This window comes from Cyanistes caeruleus, chromosome 12 (genome assembly GCF_971803275.1).
Source record: "Cyanistes caeruleus chromosome 12, bCyaCae1.hap1.1, whole genome shotgun sequence".
NCBI lineage: Eukaryota > Metazoa > Chordata > Aves > Passeriformes > Paridae > Cyanistes > Cyanistes caeruleus.
In genome coordinates, this window is record NC_141712.1 from 13,317,682 (window position 1) to 13,335,752 (window position 18,071).

Here is an 18,071-nt window from a genome sequence, read left to right on the forward strand (position 1 = left end):
ATCCCCTGGAAAGCAGTGACTGTTCTAGCACTTACAGAAACGAGCCCCTTTATCCTCAAGGTGATGCTCTTCCCAAGGCCTGTAGCCCCTCTTGTGGATGCTTTGCCTCTGCTCTGGTCCAAGGTGGAAGTTCTGGCCACACAAAGCCTGGCCAAGGCAGTGAGGGCTGGACCCAGGAGCAGCCCTGCACTGTCAGCATCGTGGCTACAGCAGCAGCAGGGGAAAATGATGGCAGAGGAGGGCTCTAAATGTGCCTTTAGTCTGACATAACATGGAGATTGAAGCTGAACACGGCACCTGAGCGCTCTCCCTGAGCATCAAGTGTCTGCAGGCTGTGCCAGGCTCTCAGATTAAGCTGACAGACTCATTAGCAGCTGATGCTTCCTTCCCCCCTCTGTCTTTGCTGCCTCTCCCCTGGTGCTCCCTCTGCCTGCCTTTGCCTTTGGTGGGGTCTGAGGTGTTTGTGAGCCCCCTGACAGTGTCTGGTGCCAGCAGCATTTGGGATCAGCCCAAAGCCATGGTTTTCCAGCAGGTAACAGCAGCACTGGGCACCAGCACAAAGGACACAACCCACTGGTGGGGTTTCCCTTTCCAAGAGGAATCTGTCTCCAAAACCGGAGTGGTTTTGTCTGTTTGAAAATACAAATGAAAACCAGCTTTGAGTCATACTCCAGTGTGACTCCTATTCCTCTGGGGAGAAAAAAATCTGTCCAAAAAGCTGAAGAAAAGAGAATCCTATTTCAAATGAGAAGTCTTGAAGCAAGAGATTTAAAAATAATAATCTGGTTAATTATAAAGCCTTCTGGCAGCAGGGAGATGGAGTTTTGCCATGTGAGTGGTGCATTTTTTTGCCACCCATCCCAAAGATCCCTTGGAAATCAGTGATTGTGCTGCTGGAGGGCACTGGCACCAAAGCAGCAGCTGTAAAACTCATCCACACAGTACAGGGACTGCTGAAGAATTTCCAAGACCAAAGTTAATCAGAGGTTTCTCAAAATAATGTATTTCCAATGTGTGTACTCCCCAAAGTTTATTCCAAGGTCAAAAATACCGAAGAGCAGCTTGATATTTACCTTTCCCTAAACCAAAGAAAGTTTAATGACCTTATTACTAAAACTATCTGGTAATGATCCATCCTTTCTAAAGGCTCTTCTTCCACAGGCACTGAATTGGTGCTGCCTCATGCTCTGTGGGTGTACTTGTCAGGCTCCAGGTGATGCTCCCAGATGGGTTCTCATCAGATTCTGGGACCTGGGTTCTCACCTGCCTCTGCTCTGAAATAATTTATGGCATTGCCTGAGGTTATCAGTGCCCACCTGGCCTTTGGAAGGATGCAGATGGTTCATGTGCAGTCCAGGGCACGTGGGGGTGAGTGTGGCCGTGTTCTTTCTGTCTCCTTGAAACAGAAAATTGGATTGCAATCTGTTTTTGCTTGGGAATTGTAGGGAATTTGCAGCTTGCTCCCAGCCTTAGTAAGGGACATCTTCTAAACTGGACAGAGAGAAAATGTGCCATTTGTAAATGCCATGCAACAGTGCTGCTGGCAAGGAGCCTTGCTGAGCAGCTCCCAAGCATGACAGGAGCTCCCACAATTCAGGAGGATTTGTCTTTAGCCAAGCTGGCTTGATACAGTCATCAATACCTGTTAGGGACTGGTGCTTGCAGAGAGCAGTGGAGCATCTGCTGTTCTTGGCTGGAAGGAAAAGCAACGAGCTGGTCATGCTTCCAAGTTAAATCCTTGCATGAATTGGCACTTGTTTATTGATTTAGAAAGCATAGACATCTACAGCAAATTTATCAAGTTGGGGAAGGAAAATATTCCTTGTTTTTAATCTGCAAGAGCTGTCTCAGTCTTCAGAAAACCTATTCTGAGCCAGGCTTCCTTCTGCAAAAGTGTTTTTCACTATGAACTGAGAAGTTTGCTTGACTGCAGTCTTGTGTCCAGTACAGTCCTTCACGTCCAAGTCATGTGTGCTCTTCCCCTTGCTGTGCCTTTTGTTACCCTCATGGGGAATTGGGAGCTCTGTGGGAGCCTGGGCAGGGGGATGCTGCCTCCAGGCACTGGGGCTGCAATCTTGAGTGCTGCTGCCACTAAGAGACGTGGAGCTTTCATTTTTCCATTTTACAGGGGAACGTAGGAACAATATTAATTTTATCTTTCCCAAAGGCTGTTTGAATTACAGTTCTTACTATTTGATAGAAGTTTATTTATTTTTAATTTTTTTGAAACTCTGCTTTATCTCCTCATTTTTCTCATATTGGCCATTGTGTTTGTTTAGTGTGCAAAACAAGGTTTGCTATTGAGATTACATTACAGCAAGAGTAGAAAACGAAGAAAATTATGTTCCTGCTGATTATTAGTAATTGCTGCTACCAGACAATTACAAAATGTTGATTCAATTTCCTGGAGTATTTTTAGAATCAGAGAGCTGCCTTACTGGAGTAGATAAAATGAATGTCTGTACCTGTTTCTTGACTGGGATTAGCTGGGGAGACAGTGGAAAAGAGAGAAGCTGGGCAGAGGAGTGGGAGGATGATGTGGGTTGTGGGTGAAGGAGTAGCTGTGCTGCTCTGGTCAGTCCTGAGCAGCAGTGGCTGGAGGAGTCTGTGCTTCCAGAGCCCAGAGAGACCCCACTGACAGCAGGGTTCACTTAGGAGGATGTTGAACTGGAAAGGGAGATTCCAAAATAACCCAGAGGGGTTAATGAGCTTTTTCCATTCTTCTTGAGGGACTGGGAGTGTCTCTAGGGCACTAATGGTGTGGGGTGCTGGGCTTCAAACACTCACCCCAGGTTTTATTGCCAGGTATCTCCATGCAGGAACTCTGCTGTAGATGCCTTCATCACCAAATAATTCATCTGGCAGCAGGAACATGCAAAACATGCCATGTGCTTCTCCCGGCGGTTTTGGGCAAAATTGTATTCATAAAGCTGCTGTTACTTAAAAACGACAAAAAAGTAGCATTTTTCTCTCTGTTGCTCACACTGCCTGCCCTCCTCTCCTCCCAGCTACAGCTGGGGAGCAAGAACAAGACATTGCTGGGTAGTTCTACACTGCTGGTTTTAGCTGTCATTTCAGGAGGTTTCAGAAGTGTTCTTTGGGGAGCTGCCTGGAGATTACTGGAGAGATAATGGTATGTTACTATTCATATCAAAGCTACTGGAACAGCACAAATAATGTGCAATATATGTCCATGTATGTATGGACACACGTAACTAAATATTTACTTTTTGTTTAATGGTAGAAATGGGTTTTAGAATACATTGGATTGATGGTTACCTGGAAATCCAGTTATATTTGCAGGGCTGTCTACTCACTTTCTTACTTTTTCTAACAAGATGTATCAATTTTAAAAGGAAAAAGTCATTGCAGATGTAAAGTCAAAGAAGCTTTAGGTTCACAAATGAACAGATGAAACCATTTAAAGGCATTCCTGTGACAGTGGACAAAGCTTGCTTTGTCTGACTCACAGCTCCCATCTTCTGCCAGCTCCCTGGGCTGGCACTAACCCCCACTCTGCACCCCCTTGGAAGGCAGAAGCACCTCTCAGCCCTTGGGAAAGCACAGGGATGTCAGATGTGGCTGTTGACCGAACAAGTGTAGTCCTTGCAGGGGATTTTAGAAATTCCTTCTCTATCTCGTGCATTTTTCATAGCTGCAGAGGACAATCCTTTGGGGAGAGATCTGCTCACTGGAGCAAGACTGCTCAGATGAGCTGTACAGGTCCATTCACAAGGAGACAAGGACATGGCATTAGCATTCTGCTGCTCTGTCAGTTGTTATCTCTTCTCTAGGCTTACAGCTATTCTTTTAATGGCTTTATTCTCCCCCTCTCCCTGGTCTAAATGAGCTCTTCTCTCCAGTGGCAAACACTAGAAAAGGCAGGAGTGTGCACGTAGGATAATTAACAGAAGCTTCTCAGAAGCCTTTGCAGCTTCCCCAGGCTGTCACTTTTGCCAGAGGATTGTGACAAATGGAGAGCTGAAGCCTCTCTTGCTCTCCAGCCTGTGCTGCGCTGGCAGTGCCACCTCCCACCCTTGGAGGCCCTGCCCTGGGGCACGGTGTGGTCCAGAGGGGTAACTGGAGGGGAAAACTGGTCACCTGCCTTTGGGATGCTGAACAACATCCTTCTCAAGAACGAGAATCCCCCTTCCTCCTCTGACCCCTTGGCTGCTCAGGTACCACAGGGAGCTGTGCTGGACACCACAGTAATTTGGGGTCACTTCAGGGTGCAGAGGTGCAGGGTGTAGTAAGGATAGCTCCCAACCTGTTCGGTTCCAGAGCTGGGGGGACAGGTGCAGGGCCCCTCAGGGGAAGGAAATGATCCTGATGAGCTTCTCTGCCTGCACTAATTAGTCCCAGAGCAGAGCAGAGCGTGTCAGGCCCACACAGCTGTGCTGCTTCCAGCAGCTCCAGCACTTTGAGGGACCCACAGTGCCAGTGAGGACAGGGAGGGAGCTTTGGGTTGCCCCTGCTTTTACTGACATCATCAGGGCATTTGTGGGGCCAGAAGTCCTCAAAATGGGTCTTATACTTTCAACAGATTATTTTGATTCTCTGTTACTTTGAATACATCAATACCCAAAGGGGCAGAAGAGTTTCTTAGCACTCTCCTTCCAGCACACAGTCCTGCTCCAGACCTGGACACCCTCAGTACCTTCTGCACAGCAGTCTGCAGTCCTTCTGCTCCAGTCCTTTTTTCCCTCTGGTGGAAAAGGTCTGTTGTTACTGCTTTGTTTGGATGCCACAGTCCCTCCAGGTACTACTGTGAGGTGCTTTGCCTTCCCACTACCCACCCCAGGTGTGGTGTCCTTTGCTGTGAGACATCTCCCTCTGAGAGGATCCCCTGTGTGCAGGGACAGTGCAGGAGCAGTGCTCTGCTGTCTGTGCTTTTCTCTGAGTTTCTCCAGTCCAATCCTCTCAAATTTGAACAAAAAGTGCTTCTAATTCTTGAGCAAGAACAATGATGATTATGATTGAGTACATTTTTCCTGGGTTTTTTTTTTCCTCCCCCTCCCTAATCTTGGCTATTTGCATTGCAAACCTGATTCACTGGAGTGCTGGGTTTGTCTGAAGCCTGCACTACAGAGATGGCTGTGCCCATTGAAACCAGCTTCATTTCTGAATATGGAATGTTCTCAATTAACTCCCTGGGAAATAAACTACGGATGGTTTAATCAGCCAAGATTTTGATTAACTGATTCAAGAGACAGTTCTTGTCTCTTCAGAAAGGGACAAAATGATTGCACAAAAATTACATGTCTTGCTCTAATTTCTGGCTCTCAAGAGCATGGGCATTTGGTGGATTTTGTTTATGTAGAAGATGTTTTTGAATCCTAGCTTATTCTTCTCTAAACATGTCATTTAAACTACACTGTGCTCTATTTTTCATTTAAGTGAAGAAATACTTGGTGCCAAGGCCGGTGCTCAGCATCTGCGTGCTGATAGAGACACAGAACGTCTCAGGCTCACCAAAGGGGCTTTAAAAACAAATCACCCAGAGGGAAGGTCACTGCAAGAAGCACAAAGCTGAAAAACTGCACAGAATCTTGTTTGAACTAACATCTGAGGACATTTTTCTATTTCTAATCCTATTTCCCAGGTGTTTTCCCAGGCAGGCTCTCTGCCGGGTCCCTGGGGAGAGCCTGTCTTGTGCTGAGGCAGATTGGCTCTGGGAGCAGCAGGCTGGTGTTTACTGCAGAGTGCGAGGATTGGGGAGGGTTTATCTGTGCAAATGGAGTGAAGAACAATCACATCAGAGACTTTTCTAACTGGGAAAGGGGCTCAGCACCTTATTTTTTGGATTGTGAGGGGCCATTCTGCATCACTGGTTTTCTGTTCTAGGGAATGGAAAGATATCAAGATCTTGAGTTAAAACCCATGAAAGTGACTGAGATATTTAATTCTAACCAGCCACTTGTGTTTAAGTCATGTCTGAGGCATTCAAGGAAATGGTAGACTTTGCTTGCAGCTCCAATCTTGCAAGTTTATCAGTTTTTTTTATTCTGGGTACCTGTGCTTAGGGCACCAGCATCAAGCAGCAGACATGCCCAGCTGCTCTTTGGTGGGCAGAGCAAGCTGTCTGCCTTGGGACTGCATTTGGGAGGAGGTTTTTTAGATAATTTTTCAATGGCAACAGGGTCCAGGGGTTTCTTGCTTTACTATTCCTTTACTAATTCCCTGGCAGTTGTGTGTTACATATCCAAACCTGCACATTTGTAGCTCTAATTCCTTCCTCTCCTACGCACAACTTCGGTAATAAACAAGATACCTGCAATATCTAAAAGCAGTAGAAGGCTGATTTAATTTTACCCCATGCTCTCAATATCTTGTTATTTCCTTCTGGCAATTAGCAACCCATTCAGCTGAACACTGAACAATCCCTCTCTCTTTTGCAGTTCAATATCACAGAGATTACAAATAGAAATTGGATTAGCCCAGGCTCCCATATCAAGTGGAAATAGGGAAAATGTTAAATATCCACTCATCAAAAAAAGGCCATTTCTGTCTGTTTCATACTGTTGACAGTTTGTGCATGAAAACACAAGAGATCCTCTCCTCCCTCCAAAAAGAGTTTGTTTTAGTGGTTTGCTTTCAAAACGGAGCTAAAAGAAATAATGAAAGCTTTAAAACATGGATAGATGACTTCTTTTGATGCAAAGGAGAGGGAGGGCCAACAAGTGGAGGGAAGTGTAGCTGTGCTGCAAACCAGAGGGATTTGTGCTGTTTCCGTGCCCCCGTGAAGGTGAAAAGTCGCAGCGTCCCTGGGCTCTCCTGGCCAGGAGGGGCAGGACCCTGGCACAGAGGGGTGAGGAAGGGCAGTCAGATGGGTGGAAATGGTTCTGTTCTGGGGAACTCTGCCCTGCAGGCTCCAGCTTGGAACCTCTCTGAAACCCAGACAGCAATTTCCAGTCCATGTTAGGACAACTGGACAACTTTCTGTTTCTTTGGTTTTTAAAGCACTTTGCCAGCACTCCACCGCAGGAGGGCTGAGTCTGGATTTTGTGAATGAGCACCATAGGCTGAAACCCTTCTTTTCCTTCCCTTTACTTATTTTATATTTTTCTGCAAGTAGGGAATCCATACTGCACAGAACCAAAATAGTTACTGCAGCTATCCCTGTAAAAGAGTTTCCATTCACAGCAGTCCAAGAGCACCACGCACAGCTGGCATTTAAAAGTCTGTCTCGAGGCTGATCACTTTGAACAAGCCTGACAGCAGAATTGATGCTCTGTTAACTGCTGTATTTACTGCTCCTGAAATGCATATGGGAGATGAAGAGCTGGGTTTACAAGCAGGCTGTGCTGCAGGATGCGGGCTGAAGACACTGCAAGGGACCAGGATGTCAAAATTTAATAATCAGCTAGCTCAATGCAACGTGATGATAATATCAGAGAAAATCAGGCTGTGCTTCCAAAGTGGAGCTGGTGGGGACCCTGAGAGCAGAGAAGTTGCATGTGCTGCCTCTGTGCTGCCCATGGCATGTCCAGCTCATCCTTCCAAGGACTACAGTCCGTTTTCCCTGGCACTGCCAGGCAATGAACATAATCAGTACAGCAATCATCAATTTAATAAATCTGGAAGTGCCATCCCTCCTAGCAGCTAAGTTACTCATAGGCTGTAATTAAAATTAAACCTGCCTTCTCTTTAATTTGATGCATTTGTGGGCAGAGTGATATTTTTCAAGAAAATGTCATCCATAAAAAAATAAAAAATAAAAAAGGGTTTCAATGTAATTTATTAGGAATTTGGCACATTCAGAGACTTGAAATGTTTCATACTGTACCAAACATCTGTTTTACTTAAGGGGTGACTGTACTTAAAAACTGTTGGATTAAGCTTAGTAAATTAGTGTGCTGTGTTGATATATTTTTCAGGATATTAACTGTGCTGTTAGCAGGAGGTTTCTGTGTTATCATCTTGTTCAGAGTTTTTGTGAGCTTTTCAAGAGATTCTTCTTTTGTGAGTGAGTGGTTAGAGGTTCTGGCCAACTGTGCCAATAAACCACGAAATGGTTTTACAAGGAATGATCCAAGAGCACATTGTCTTAATCACCCAAAATTCTCTTCCTTGGGCAGAAACAGCTGCACCAGTCTTTGCTCTTAACAGATCCTGGGCAGCCCCAAGTGGACATGGAAGGGGGAAAACCCCTGTCCTTGCCCACGGTGGAGTTGCAGAAGGCTGTGGTACCCCAGCCATGGGCAGCGAGGTGCAGCGCTTTGTGAAGGGCAGCAGTGGGGCTGCTCTGCCTTGGGCTTCTCCTGCACCCCCAGAGTCTGGGGATTTGGGGATGATCAGCCCTCTGAGGATTTGCCCTTTGTGCTGTGTTTTGGATGTTATTGTGCAGAAGCCACGGGGCAGGAAGGGCAGAGCCCCACGGATGCTGAGCCCGGCTCATTGCAGCTCCTGAGCTCTGGGTCTGGAGCTGTGTGGCACCGAGTGGCAGCCTGCAGTGCCACATTGCAGCTGCTGACGAATGTCTGGGGCTTCACAGGTGCCAGTTTATTGCTCCTGCCTTTTTTTAAAGTGACATTTATTTCTCTTTTAACAAGTGAGAGCTTTGAGCATGTTATTCAACAGCATCCAGACCATTGTTTCATTTTTACCCAAATCCAGTCACTTTGCTGCCCCTGATAATTAGAGCTGGGTGTTTTGTTCTGTCAAACACTTCACCACATAGAAAATGTTGTTTTGGTTGTCTTGAAACTACTGATGAAAGAAAGCATCTGGTCTGTGTCGGGGGTGGTTTGAAGCTTGGGACTTTCTGAGGATAGTCTAGAGGCACCTGGGGTCTTCACAGTTCTGTTTCTGACTCCTTCCTGTGGCTGTGTGGAGGCAGCTGCGTTACATGGAGGCTTGGCTCAGCTATGACCAGTGTTTCACAAGTGTCTGTGGCTGCAGAACACATCAGTATGCCAAGAGAGCGAGGAGCTGAAGCAGCTTTTAAATACAGCAGCAGTCTTTGAAAATGAGAAACTAGCAAATAATGTGTTATGTTGTGATGGTCTTCATCTTTATGGTAGCTATTGAGTCCCTGAAAGGAAATGAAATGAGTTGTACTGCAAGAAGCAGTGTTCAATCCTCCCTGCTGCCTCTGACAAAGTGCCTGTGCTGGCTGTATCACTGCAGAAGCCAAAGCAGGAGTGCTCCTGTCAGCAAACCCAGCCCAGTGTGTGCACAGAGCTGGTGCTCACTGCTCCTCACACCCCTGCACAGCCCTGCCTCCCATGGGAGGGGAGCAGGGACATGGTCCACGTTCCATGGGAACAGCAGGGTCACTCTTGGGAGCCTCTGAGAGCATGAGCCATCATTGCAGGAGAGTTTCCTCATTTTTCAAAGCCAGGAAAACCCAGACCATAACCCTTCCTTGAGGACTGTGATGAGTGTAAAACTGGGGGAGGTAAGGGGCTCTGCCAGGAGAGGCAGGGATGAATCCAAAAGACAACCAACATCTGAGATTTCACAGGATATTCTGCATTGGAAGGGATCCACAAGGATTACTGAGTCCAGCTCCTGTGTGAATGGTCCCTCTGGGCATCAAATTCGCAAGCTTGGTGTTACCAGCACCATGCTCAGGCCAGCTGAGCCAGTGAGCTCACAGTGGGCCCTTCAGCTGCTGCATCCATATCTGCACTTGGATGGTCTGGGACTTCGGGGATTGTATTTAGCAAGTTCAATACCCTGCTCATGCAATTTTTGTAATGTTTATTACTGCTACAAGATGAATGCCACTGTATTGAGGGCACTGGCTAGAGAAGAGACATCTTCCCATCACATCCCTAATTACTGCTCCTGTGGAGTGCTATGGCAGCTGCCTTTTTCCAGGGCATCTGCAGTCCAGTATCACAGGCTTTGTGGAGCAAGTCCAGGCATTTTTGGACATCAGCCACCCATCTGGGGGTGTTCAGCCTCATGATGTATCAATTAGGAGTCAGTGTTCAGTGGTAGCCACCCATTTTTCCCCCCTCTCTCCTTTCCTTTTGCAATCAGATCTGGAATAGGATTTGTAATACAGGCACATTCCTGTGGGTGTTTGAAAGCTGCTCTGAGCCAAGCTCAGGCTCTGGCACGGTGGGAAGGACAGCACAGTGGGCAGCTCTGCCTGAAAACCCTGCAGGCTGGGCTGGGCAGTGGCTGTAGGGTGCAGAGGCACTTTGCTGAGGGTGTGACTGTCCCCAGGAGAGCCACCAGACACACCCAGGGATCTGCCATGGGGTTTCCACATCAAGGAGGAGGAGAAGGCAGTAAAGGTCTTCTGCTGATCTTCCCCATCGTAACAGAAGGTCACCTAAAAGGGCATCTTTGGTGATGCTGAAACCACAGAGGTGGCTATCTGAGATGCTTTTTGCCTGGCTTGGGCAGGGGGAGCCCAGCCAGCAGGGAACTGAAACCTCCTGGTTTCTCTCTGTGCTTCTATAGGCAGAGCAAGTCCTCTGTGGACCCCCTGTGTGACTCTGCAGCAGCTTCACAGGGTCTGGTTGTGCAGGGAGGGAACAGCCTTGAAGCAGGATGAATAAAGGAGTGTGTTTTATCCTGAGCCTACCAGATTTACTGTGCTTGTTTGTAAAGAAGGTCAGTTCAGTTTACCTTGAAAAATCAGTGTTTTCCACATTACTGGTTTTTAATGAGGACTCTGCTGCCCTGGTGCTCCAGAGGAAAGCACAAAGTGCAGAGTTCACAGCTTTGGGTGCCACATTTCCTGTGAACGTGGGTGTGTGGTTTGGAAACTGGATCTGACCAGCATCTGAGCTAATGAGAACTCAGATGGCTTAAAAAGGCAAGGAGCTGCAGAGAAAACCATGTGAAAATATTACTATTAAAGTATATTAAATACTGAAAGATGACTCTCCAGTGGGCCTGAATGCAGGTGTGATGTGCAGCCCCAGTGCAATGATAACTAAGGCTTGTAAAGCCTCCACCTTCCCTCTTGCTGAGCAGGGAGCCACCCTGTCACAGGGTGTGGAAAGAAGCCAAATTTCCCCTGTCTTGGTCATCATCTGCCTAAATCCCAAGGAAAGGTGTGCAAGGAACAGGAAGAAGCCAAACCCCAGGTTTAGGTGAGCAGAACATCCTTGGGGGGCACCAGACTTCAGCCTTCCAACTGGTGAGTGAAAATCCTGTTGATAGCAAGGGCAAGTAGGAGGAAAGAAACCATCTTCAAAGTACATAGAATGTGTTATAAACCCCAATCCTGCACCACAGGTGCTGAGACTATAATACAAAATTAATATGTGAACACTTCATACAAAATCCTCCTTTTGCTTCTCTATTTCTGGGAAATTCTTTGTCCCTATTTTTTTTTTTTCTCTGTGTTACCAGGGCTTTGGAGAAAAACATGTTTTGTTGCTGGGCTTTCAGAGGCCCTTGCTGTGCTCACCAGGTGCTCAGTGATGGAGCACATGCCAAGGGAAGGATGAGGTTACTAGTTCTGCTTTGGAGAAGGCAGCACTTTTCTCCCCTTCAGGAGCCCCCATGGGAGCTGTTCTCCATAGGTGTTTTTATCTAAATCATTGTGCTTCAGTGCTGGACATGTCCCAGTTAGGCAGTGATCCATATGCACTCTGCAAAACTTTTCCTCTTTCAGATAATACAGATTTTGGGAGAAATCTGTGTCTGGGGGGAAATGATGAACCCTGTGTCAGCTCATGCCTCATGGCTCTCCATGTGTGGTACTTTCTGCCCCACTGGAAAAAGCAAATACCTGCTGGGCTGTTTCAGGCTCACTGCTCACTCTCTTTATTGTTGAAAATACAATAGTATTTACAGTATTGAGTAGGGAGCAGGGCAATTGTGCCTGCACCAGTGTGTGCACCTTAGAATTATTCCTGTGAAGCACAACACAAATCCATGTCATGCAAGAAACAGGGACATTTGGCAGCAGAGAAAAACCATCCCTTAAGGTAAAGCTTGGTGGGCACCAGAGCCTTAATTGCCAGCTTGTCACAGCTAAAGGAATTGAGGCCAAAACTGATATATTTCCTGAATCCTCCTCTGCCTGTGTCATTTGAAGCTGCAGGTGGCTGGATGCTCTTCTGGCTGTGGACAGCCTTGGCATATGGTTTCTGCTGTTTCTTTGCATGTGGAACACCAGATTTTGGAAGTCCTTCTTTAATTAATATCTTAAGAGTGGTCTGGGTTTTTTTCTTAAGCAAGCAGGTGGGTAAAGGGGAGATGCTTGGATAGGTCTTGGGAAGGATTTACCAGGATTCACCAGAAGATACACTGATGGGATAGGGAAGTTGTTTAATTCTTTAGAATTATTCAGCTCCTGACTGGAATACAGCATTTGGTATTTATCTTGCTCTGCCTGGAGTAATTTCTCTCACTCTGGGGTTTGTGTAAAACATTTTTAATTGAGTTCAGAAACTAATGATTAGAAGTGACCATCTGTGACCCCTTAGTAGGCATCTGGATGCATATTTGCCACATCTGAGGTGTCGAGATAACACAGCGCTGTTGCTGATGGGACTAGAAGCCTTATCATCAGATATAATAATACTTTCCAGCTGCACTTGTTGTTTTTTAGTCTCTCCTAAATGAAAATGAGTTCTGCAGGTGGCTAATGCTAGAGGATAATTTGTTTCCGTGCTCGTTTGAAGCCTTGTAGCAAACCCAAAGCTGTGAATAAAAGATGGAAATAAAAGTAGAACGTGATTTCAGGGAAAAAACTCTCCATTTTCTGTGCTGGTAAAGTGACTAAGCCATGTGGCTGCTGATGCAAACCTTTCATCTGCCCAAGGAAAAGGGTTATTATCTTCAGCTGAAGCTGATCGGGCACTGAGCAGCGTTTGAGCAGCACATCCAGGCAGATATTTGCATGAGAAACGTGAAGATGAGACTTTGATGTGTTTGGAACTTCTGAATTCCCATTATGTTTTTGATTGTACTGCCCCTTGGGAGTGCCTGGGACACCTTTCCTTTGGCTAAGCTGAAACCCAGGAAGGGAATTTCATGCTCTGCTCCTCCACATTATCTTTTTCATTCTGAGATAACTTTTCCTCTCCTCTCTTTAGCTGAAGTCTGGAAAAATATGTTAATGACAGCAAGGCAGAGGCCATCAGCCTTGCTTTAGGGAGGCAGGGAGATGCTGGAGAAGATAGGGAGAGAGGCTGGATTGCAGACTCCTGGCTGTGTTTGCTGGAAGGAACCTCTGCAGGTCAGCAGCAGCACTGGACCAGGACGTTTGCCTTGCTGAGACCTCCTGGGATGTTCTCTGGGTAACTCCCTCCTGTGCTGGGCTCCACTGGGCTGGCTAATTAAGAGCTAATGCAGATAATCATCATGGCCAATTTCCTGGATTTTTGGGGTATTTTTTTCCTGGTGGAAACACTGATTTGCTTTAATGAAGTGTTAGGCTGATCAGTTAGGATCAATGAGCTGGAGGTTCTGACCCAAGGCCTGGAGGCTGCATGGTGCCATCACCCACCCAGAGGTCTGGCTGCTGGGATGCTCAGCTTGAGGCCATAATCCCTGGGCTGTTGGACACCTGTTGGACACAGGAATTCTGTCTGAAGGTGCCTACTTACCAGGATAAAGTCTCAAAATGGCATCTTGTTTTCAAGAAAGGCAGGTACAGAAACAAAAAAGCTGACAAGCAGATGGAAAACAGCAGAGTCAGTACAGGACAGCTCTGACAAAAGCCTGTCTGTGGACAATCTGCAATCAGGGACACAGCAAGAGAAAGATGGGACTTCCCAGTGTGGGAAATTAAATGACTCAAACTGCTGTTTGCAAATAGATGACAACGAAAAAGTTGTGAGACACATAAATAATAAAGGGAATAAGAGGGTTAGCTCATATACTGGTCCAGCTGTGAAAAGGATGGGAATGGGACGTTTCTGTGGTTACCTGGTGGACTATGGGTTAAACAAATGCTTTTTTTCCTCTAATCTTTTCACCATGTATGATCTCTTGCTTACTGCAACTTATTTAACGTGTGATCAAGGGGGTGCAGGTAGTGCCTACTGATCCAGAAGTGACTACAAAAGGACAGAAAATAAAGTCACTGCAAATAATTGCAAAACCAAAAAGGACCCAGGAACAAAAAGTGAAGTCAATGATAACTAAATTTTGTAAATCAAATTATTGGGGAAAAAAAATGAAAGAGGAAGGATTAAAAGGAATGAGGGACTTGTCTTTACAAGCAAACTCAAAGGGTGCAGCCTCCCAGCAAAACTGAGCATGCAGGGTTGTGCTGCTCCATGCTACAGCTTCATTGGCTGGAAAACAGAGAAAAAGCCTGGATTTTCAAAAAGACTTGGATTTTCTTTATTTTATTTTTTTTTCTCCTTTGAAAGAAAGACTTTTGCTTTGGAACAAGGTCAGGTAGATGTGGTCTCTACTATGCAGAAAAAATTGTATGACACAGAAATCTTTAATTATTCCTTCATTTCTACTTAAACTTCATTATATTCTGCTTAGTTAGTTGGGTTATGGCTTCAATAAGCTCTTGAATTAGTCATATTATTAATGAAAAAAAAATCAAAAGCTAATTCATAGCCAAGTGTTCTGGTACTTGAAAGACTTTTAAATTTTTTTTCTTGAAAACATGAGAACAACTTGTCACGATTTTTCTTTTTAGCTTATTGTTGTGTACAGGAGTGTTAAATGTTTGGCATCTGAAAAAAAAATTGGTAACTAATGCTCACCTAAATGTTTTTCTGCTGAAGGGATCTGTGATATGTGATTGTTCCAAAAATATCCTCTGAAGGGAAGCTCTGGGATGAAGGGTTAGGGATGAGAAGGGAGCTCATCAGGAGCTGCCACCTCCCATTTCACAAGATCCTGAATATCTGCATAATAAAATCCCTACTGGCATAACCCATGGTGGAGCTTACTTACTAAAGCATTAAACCACCAGATCAGCTTGTAGATTGTTTTGTAGCTGGGTACTGCACATGGTTTTTGCTGTGCAGCTCCCAAGCTTGGCCAAAAACCCCCTGTAGGAGTGGTGGGGACGTGGCTCTGTGCCAGCAACCTTCCCAGCAGGCAGACTCCTGGGGGATGGAAACAGCTTGCTCAAGTACCCATTGATTTCTCCTTCTCCTTACAGTTTTTCATCTGAACATAATCATATTTTTTTATTAAGTCAGCTTGTGACTTCAGTAATTTCTTTCATTAGGCTTATTCTGAAGGCAAGATGGCTTAAAATTAAAAGCAACTTCTCAGCCGAGTTAACAGTCAAGCACAATTAAGTTAAATCATACAACAGCAAGATGTGGGGAAATAAAAGACCAATTTTGGCAGCAGCAGATCAATTATTACAATGCAGAATCACATGGAATACAAAAACAGAATTTTTTTTTTCCTCAGTAATGTGCCCTAGCTGCAAAGCCAAACCCACGTCAGTAGGTGTTTATAAACAATAACTGTCTTCTGAAAAATAGTATTCAAATGCTTCCTGAGTGATGCTGATGTCAAAATTACTCTTATGCATGTGCCTGAAAGCAACATTTGACTTCCCAGGCTGTGTGCTAGAGAGAGCTTTGGTGAGCAACCAGCCACGGGGCTGGGGCTGGCACGGGGCTGTGCCATGCTGGAAATGCATCTGTGGGGGTCTCAGCTGAATTCCTGCTGCTGCACTGCTGAGGCTCCCTGCTGTAATCACCCTCTGCCAAAGTGCTGTGCATTGCCAGAGCTCCTGGGCTCAGGAGTGGCTCTGGTGCACAGAGATTCGTGTCTGTGTGCTCAGTGGATTTGGCCAGGAGAACAGCTAGTCAGGGAAGCTGAGCCCACAGCATCCCCAGGGGGTTTTGTAGGATTCAGGGAAGTAATTCCAGGGTTTGAGGAAGATAAGTCTCCAGGAGAATGAAGATAAAGTAGTGCAAAAACTCATTTTGCAGAGAGAGCTGAGTGCTGCCTGCCCTGCTGGGACAAGATTTATGCCACAGCAGCCACCCTGCAGGTGTGTCCTGCACCACGAGGGTCCCCAGACAAGAGCTGACTTCTTTACACCATGGCAGGCACCACTTACCCAAAAGGGGCTGTGGTTCAGTACCAGAGCTGTTTCAGACAGGGCTGGTGCCTCACTTCTGTCAGGCAGCACCTCATGAGCTCGAGACTTTTGTGTTTGCCTTGATCTGGGCATCAAGGCAGGGCTGTCAGTGAAAGTCCTAATCCACTTATGCTGGCAAGTTAGAGCAGGGATGAGTTTAGTTAAAGAAATAACTTTCCAGGATATAAATGGATGGATAAAATATAATTCTATTAAGGGATTCTTCCAGTCCTTGAATGGCACTAGTGATTGTGTGGGAATAAGAGGCACAAAGAGATTAGCAGCAATCTTTATTTCCCAAGCAGGTTGTCTGCTGAGATGCTGTTACATAAACTAAATGTTCATGTGTTAAGAAGTAATTGTGCAATTTTGTCTGGAGGGAGTCCTGGGCAAGAGCTGTTTCATAAGGGCAGAATTAGGAGAATTGGTCCATTGAGAAAAGTATATTTTGCAAATTTTAATTCTGGGTAAATGGGAACAAACACATTCCTGTGCCTTACCGAGTGTCTCACCAGGGTGTTGCCAGGCTGGATGTTTGTAAGGAAGTCAGAGGAGCTGATGTGCCAGATGTGCTGGGTCCCCCTTGGGCAAAGGCTCCCCCCCTCAGGGGGGATGTACAAGTACCCATTTCCCTCTCAGGGAATATCCAAAATAACTTGTGAACCTGTTCCAGCTGCACAGATGCTGAAGATGCCCTGAGTGACACCAACCCCCCTCTTCTCCACAGGCTGTCCCTACTGCCGGCTGGGGATGCTGAGGGTGTGGGTGATGTTGCAGGAGGGCACCTGGAGTTAAACCTGTGGGAATTCTGACTGTAGCCTTCATCTGTCCTTTACATTAAAGTTGTCTTTCTTTCTCTTTCTTTCTTTTTTCCTGCTTCCTCCCCTGCCTCGTTCTGCCCCTCTTCCAGCAATGTGGACACCAAGGAGCTGTGTGGTGAGTGCAGTCCCTCCTTTTGTGCAATCATTGTGTGCATGAGGGCCTTGGAAGGTTGCATGAAACCCAGGACAGACTGCAGTGCTGTGGAGCTGGGGGATCTCAGCCCTGCTGCTGCTCTGCTCCTTGTTCCACAGCAAAGTTGGCTGAATTTTTTCATTTTCTTGCAACACAAATGGGGTCAGAGCTAAGCGAAGCACAAGGATCCCGTTCAATAACAAGCTGGAGTTTAATTTCTGGAGATGTCGTATCCCTCTGCAATACCTGTAACATGCTTCTCCCTGGGCCAGCCTTCGTGTTTCCCAGCAGGCTGCCTCAGGGGTGCACCACCTCTGCTGTACCTCCTACAGCTTGCCAAAATTAAAGGCTGAACAGAAAATCTGTGATAATATTTTGTCCCACACCTTTACCAGAATGGGAATGTTTCCTGCTGGGATTTCTGAAGGGCTTTACTTCTATAGGAGGTGCTCACTCAGATGTATTTTTCTATGGATGCTTGATATTGGGAAACATTTCCTGCACCCCATCTTTTTTGGGAGGAGATGGAAAGAGAGGTGTGTGGCCTTGCAGAGAGCTCATCCATCTCTCCTCCCCTCCTGGATGCAGAAGAACATATGAAGCCATCCCAGCAGGTCTTCACCATTTACCTTCACCACTTTGCCACTAATTACAGCCTTTGCAAGTCAGGCTGGGAGTGGGTTGTGCAGACAGAGATGGGGTTACTGGGTGCCTGTGCCAGCACCAGGCAGTTACTGCTTGTTCCTGACTCCTTAAAGACTTCTCTGTCCATGGGTGTGCCTGCACCAGGACATTGACCAGGGTTTCTCTTCTCCTGCTGTACTCAGCCCCTGCCCACACCATTTAGATCACCCAAGCTGGCAGCAAAGGCAGCAACATTTCCCCTTTCCACTGGTTATTCCTGCTTGTCCTTGCTTTGGTATGCAAGAAATGAGGACTTCCAAAATCCTTTTGGTTTTCTGAGGATATGATGTGCTTGTTCCCATCCCTCCATCCTTACTGCATTAGGTCTCTCTGCCAGCTGACCCAAGAAGTCAAATCCCCACAGCTCGTACCATCAGCTTTGCCAGGAAACCCAGGGGTAACAAAGGCATTGTTTGACCCTTGACAGCTTTCTCCACCT

General features: G+C 46.2%; 1 protein-coding gene across 9 annotated transcripts in view; it reads left to right on the plus strand.

The window, feature by feature from the left end:
• Positions 1–18,071, plus strand: part of NECAB2 (N-terminal EF-hand calcium binding protein 2) — an 85,081-nt gene that overhangs the window by 51,194 nt on the left and 15,816 nt on the right. For 3 of the 9 annotated variants that reach the window (XM_023934720.2, XM_023934721.2, XM_086847335.1), the window contains one exon: positions 16,905–16,930. The exons of the other annotated variants lie outside the window; for them this stretch is intronic. In XM_023934720.2, the coding sequence (XP_023790488.1) occupies positions 16,905–16,930 (26 nt within the window). The remainder of the gene's footprint in view (positions 1–16,904; positions 16,931–18,071) is intronic. 9 annotated transcript variants of the gene reach the window in all.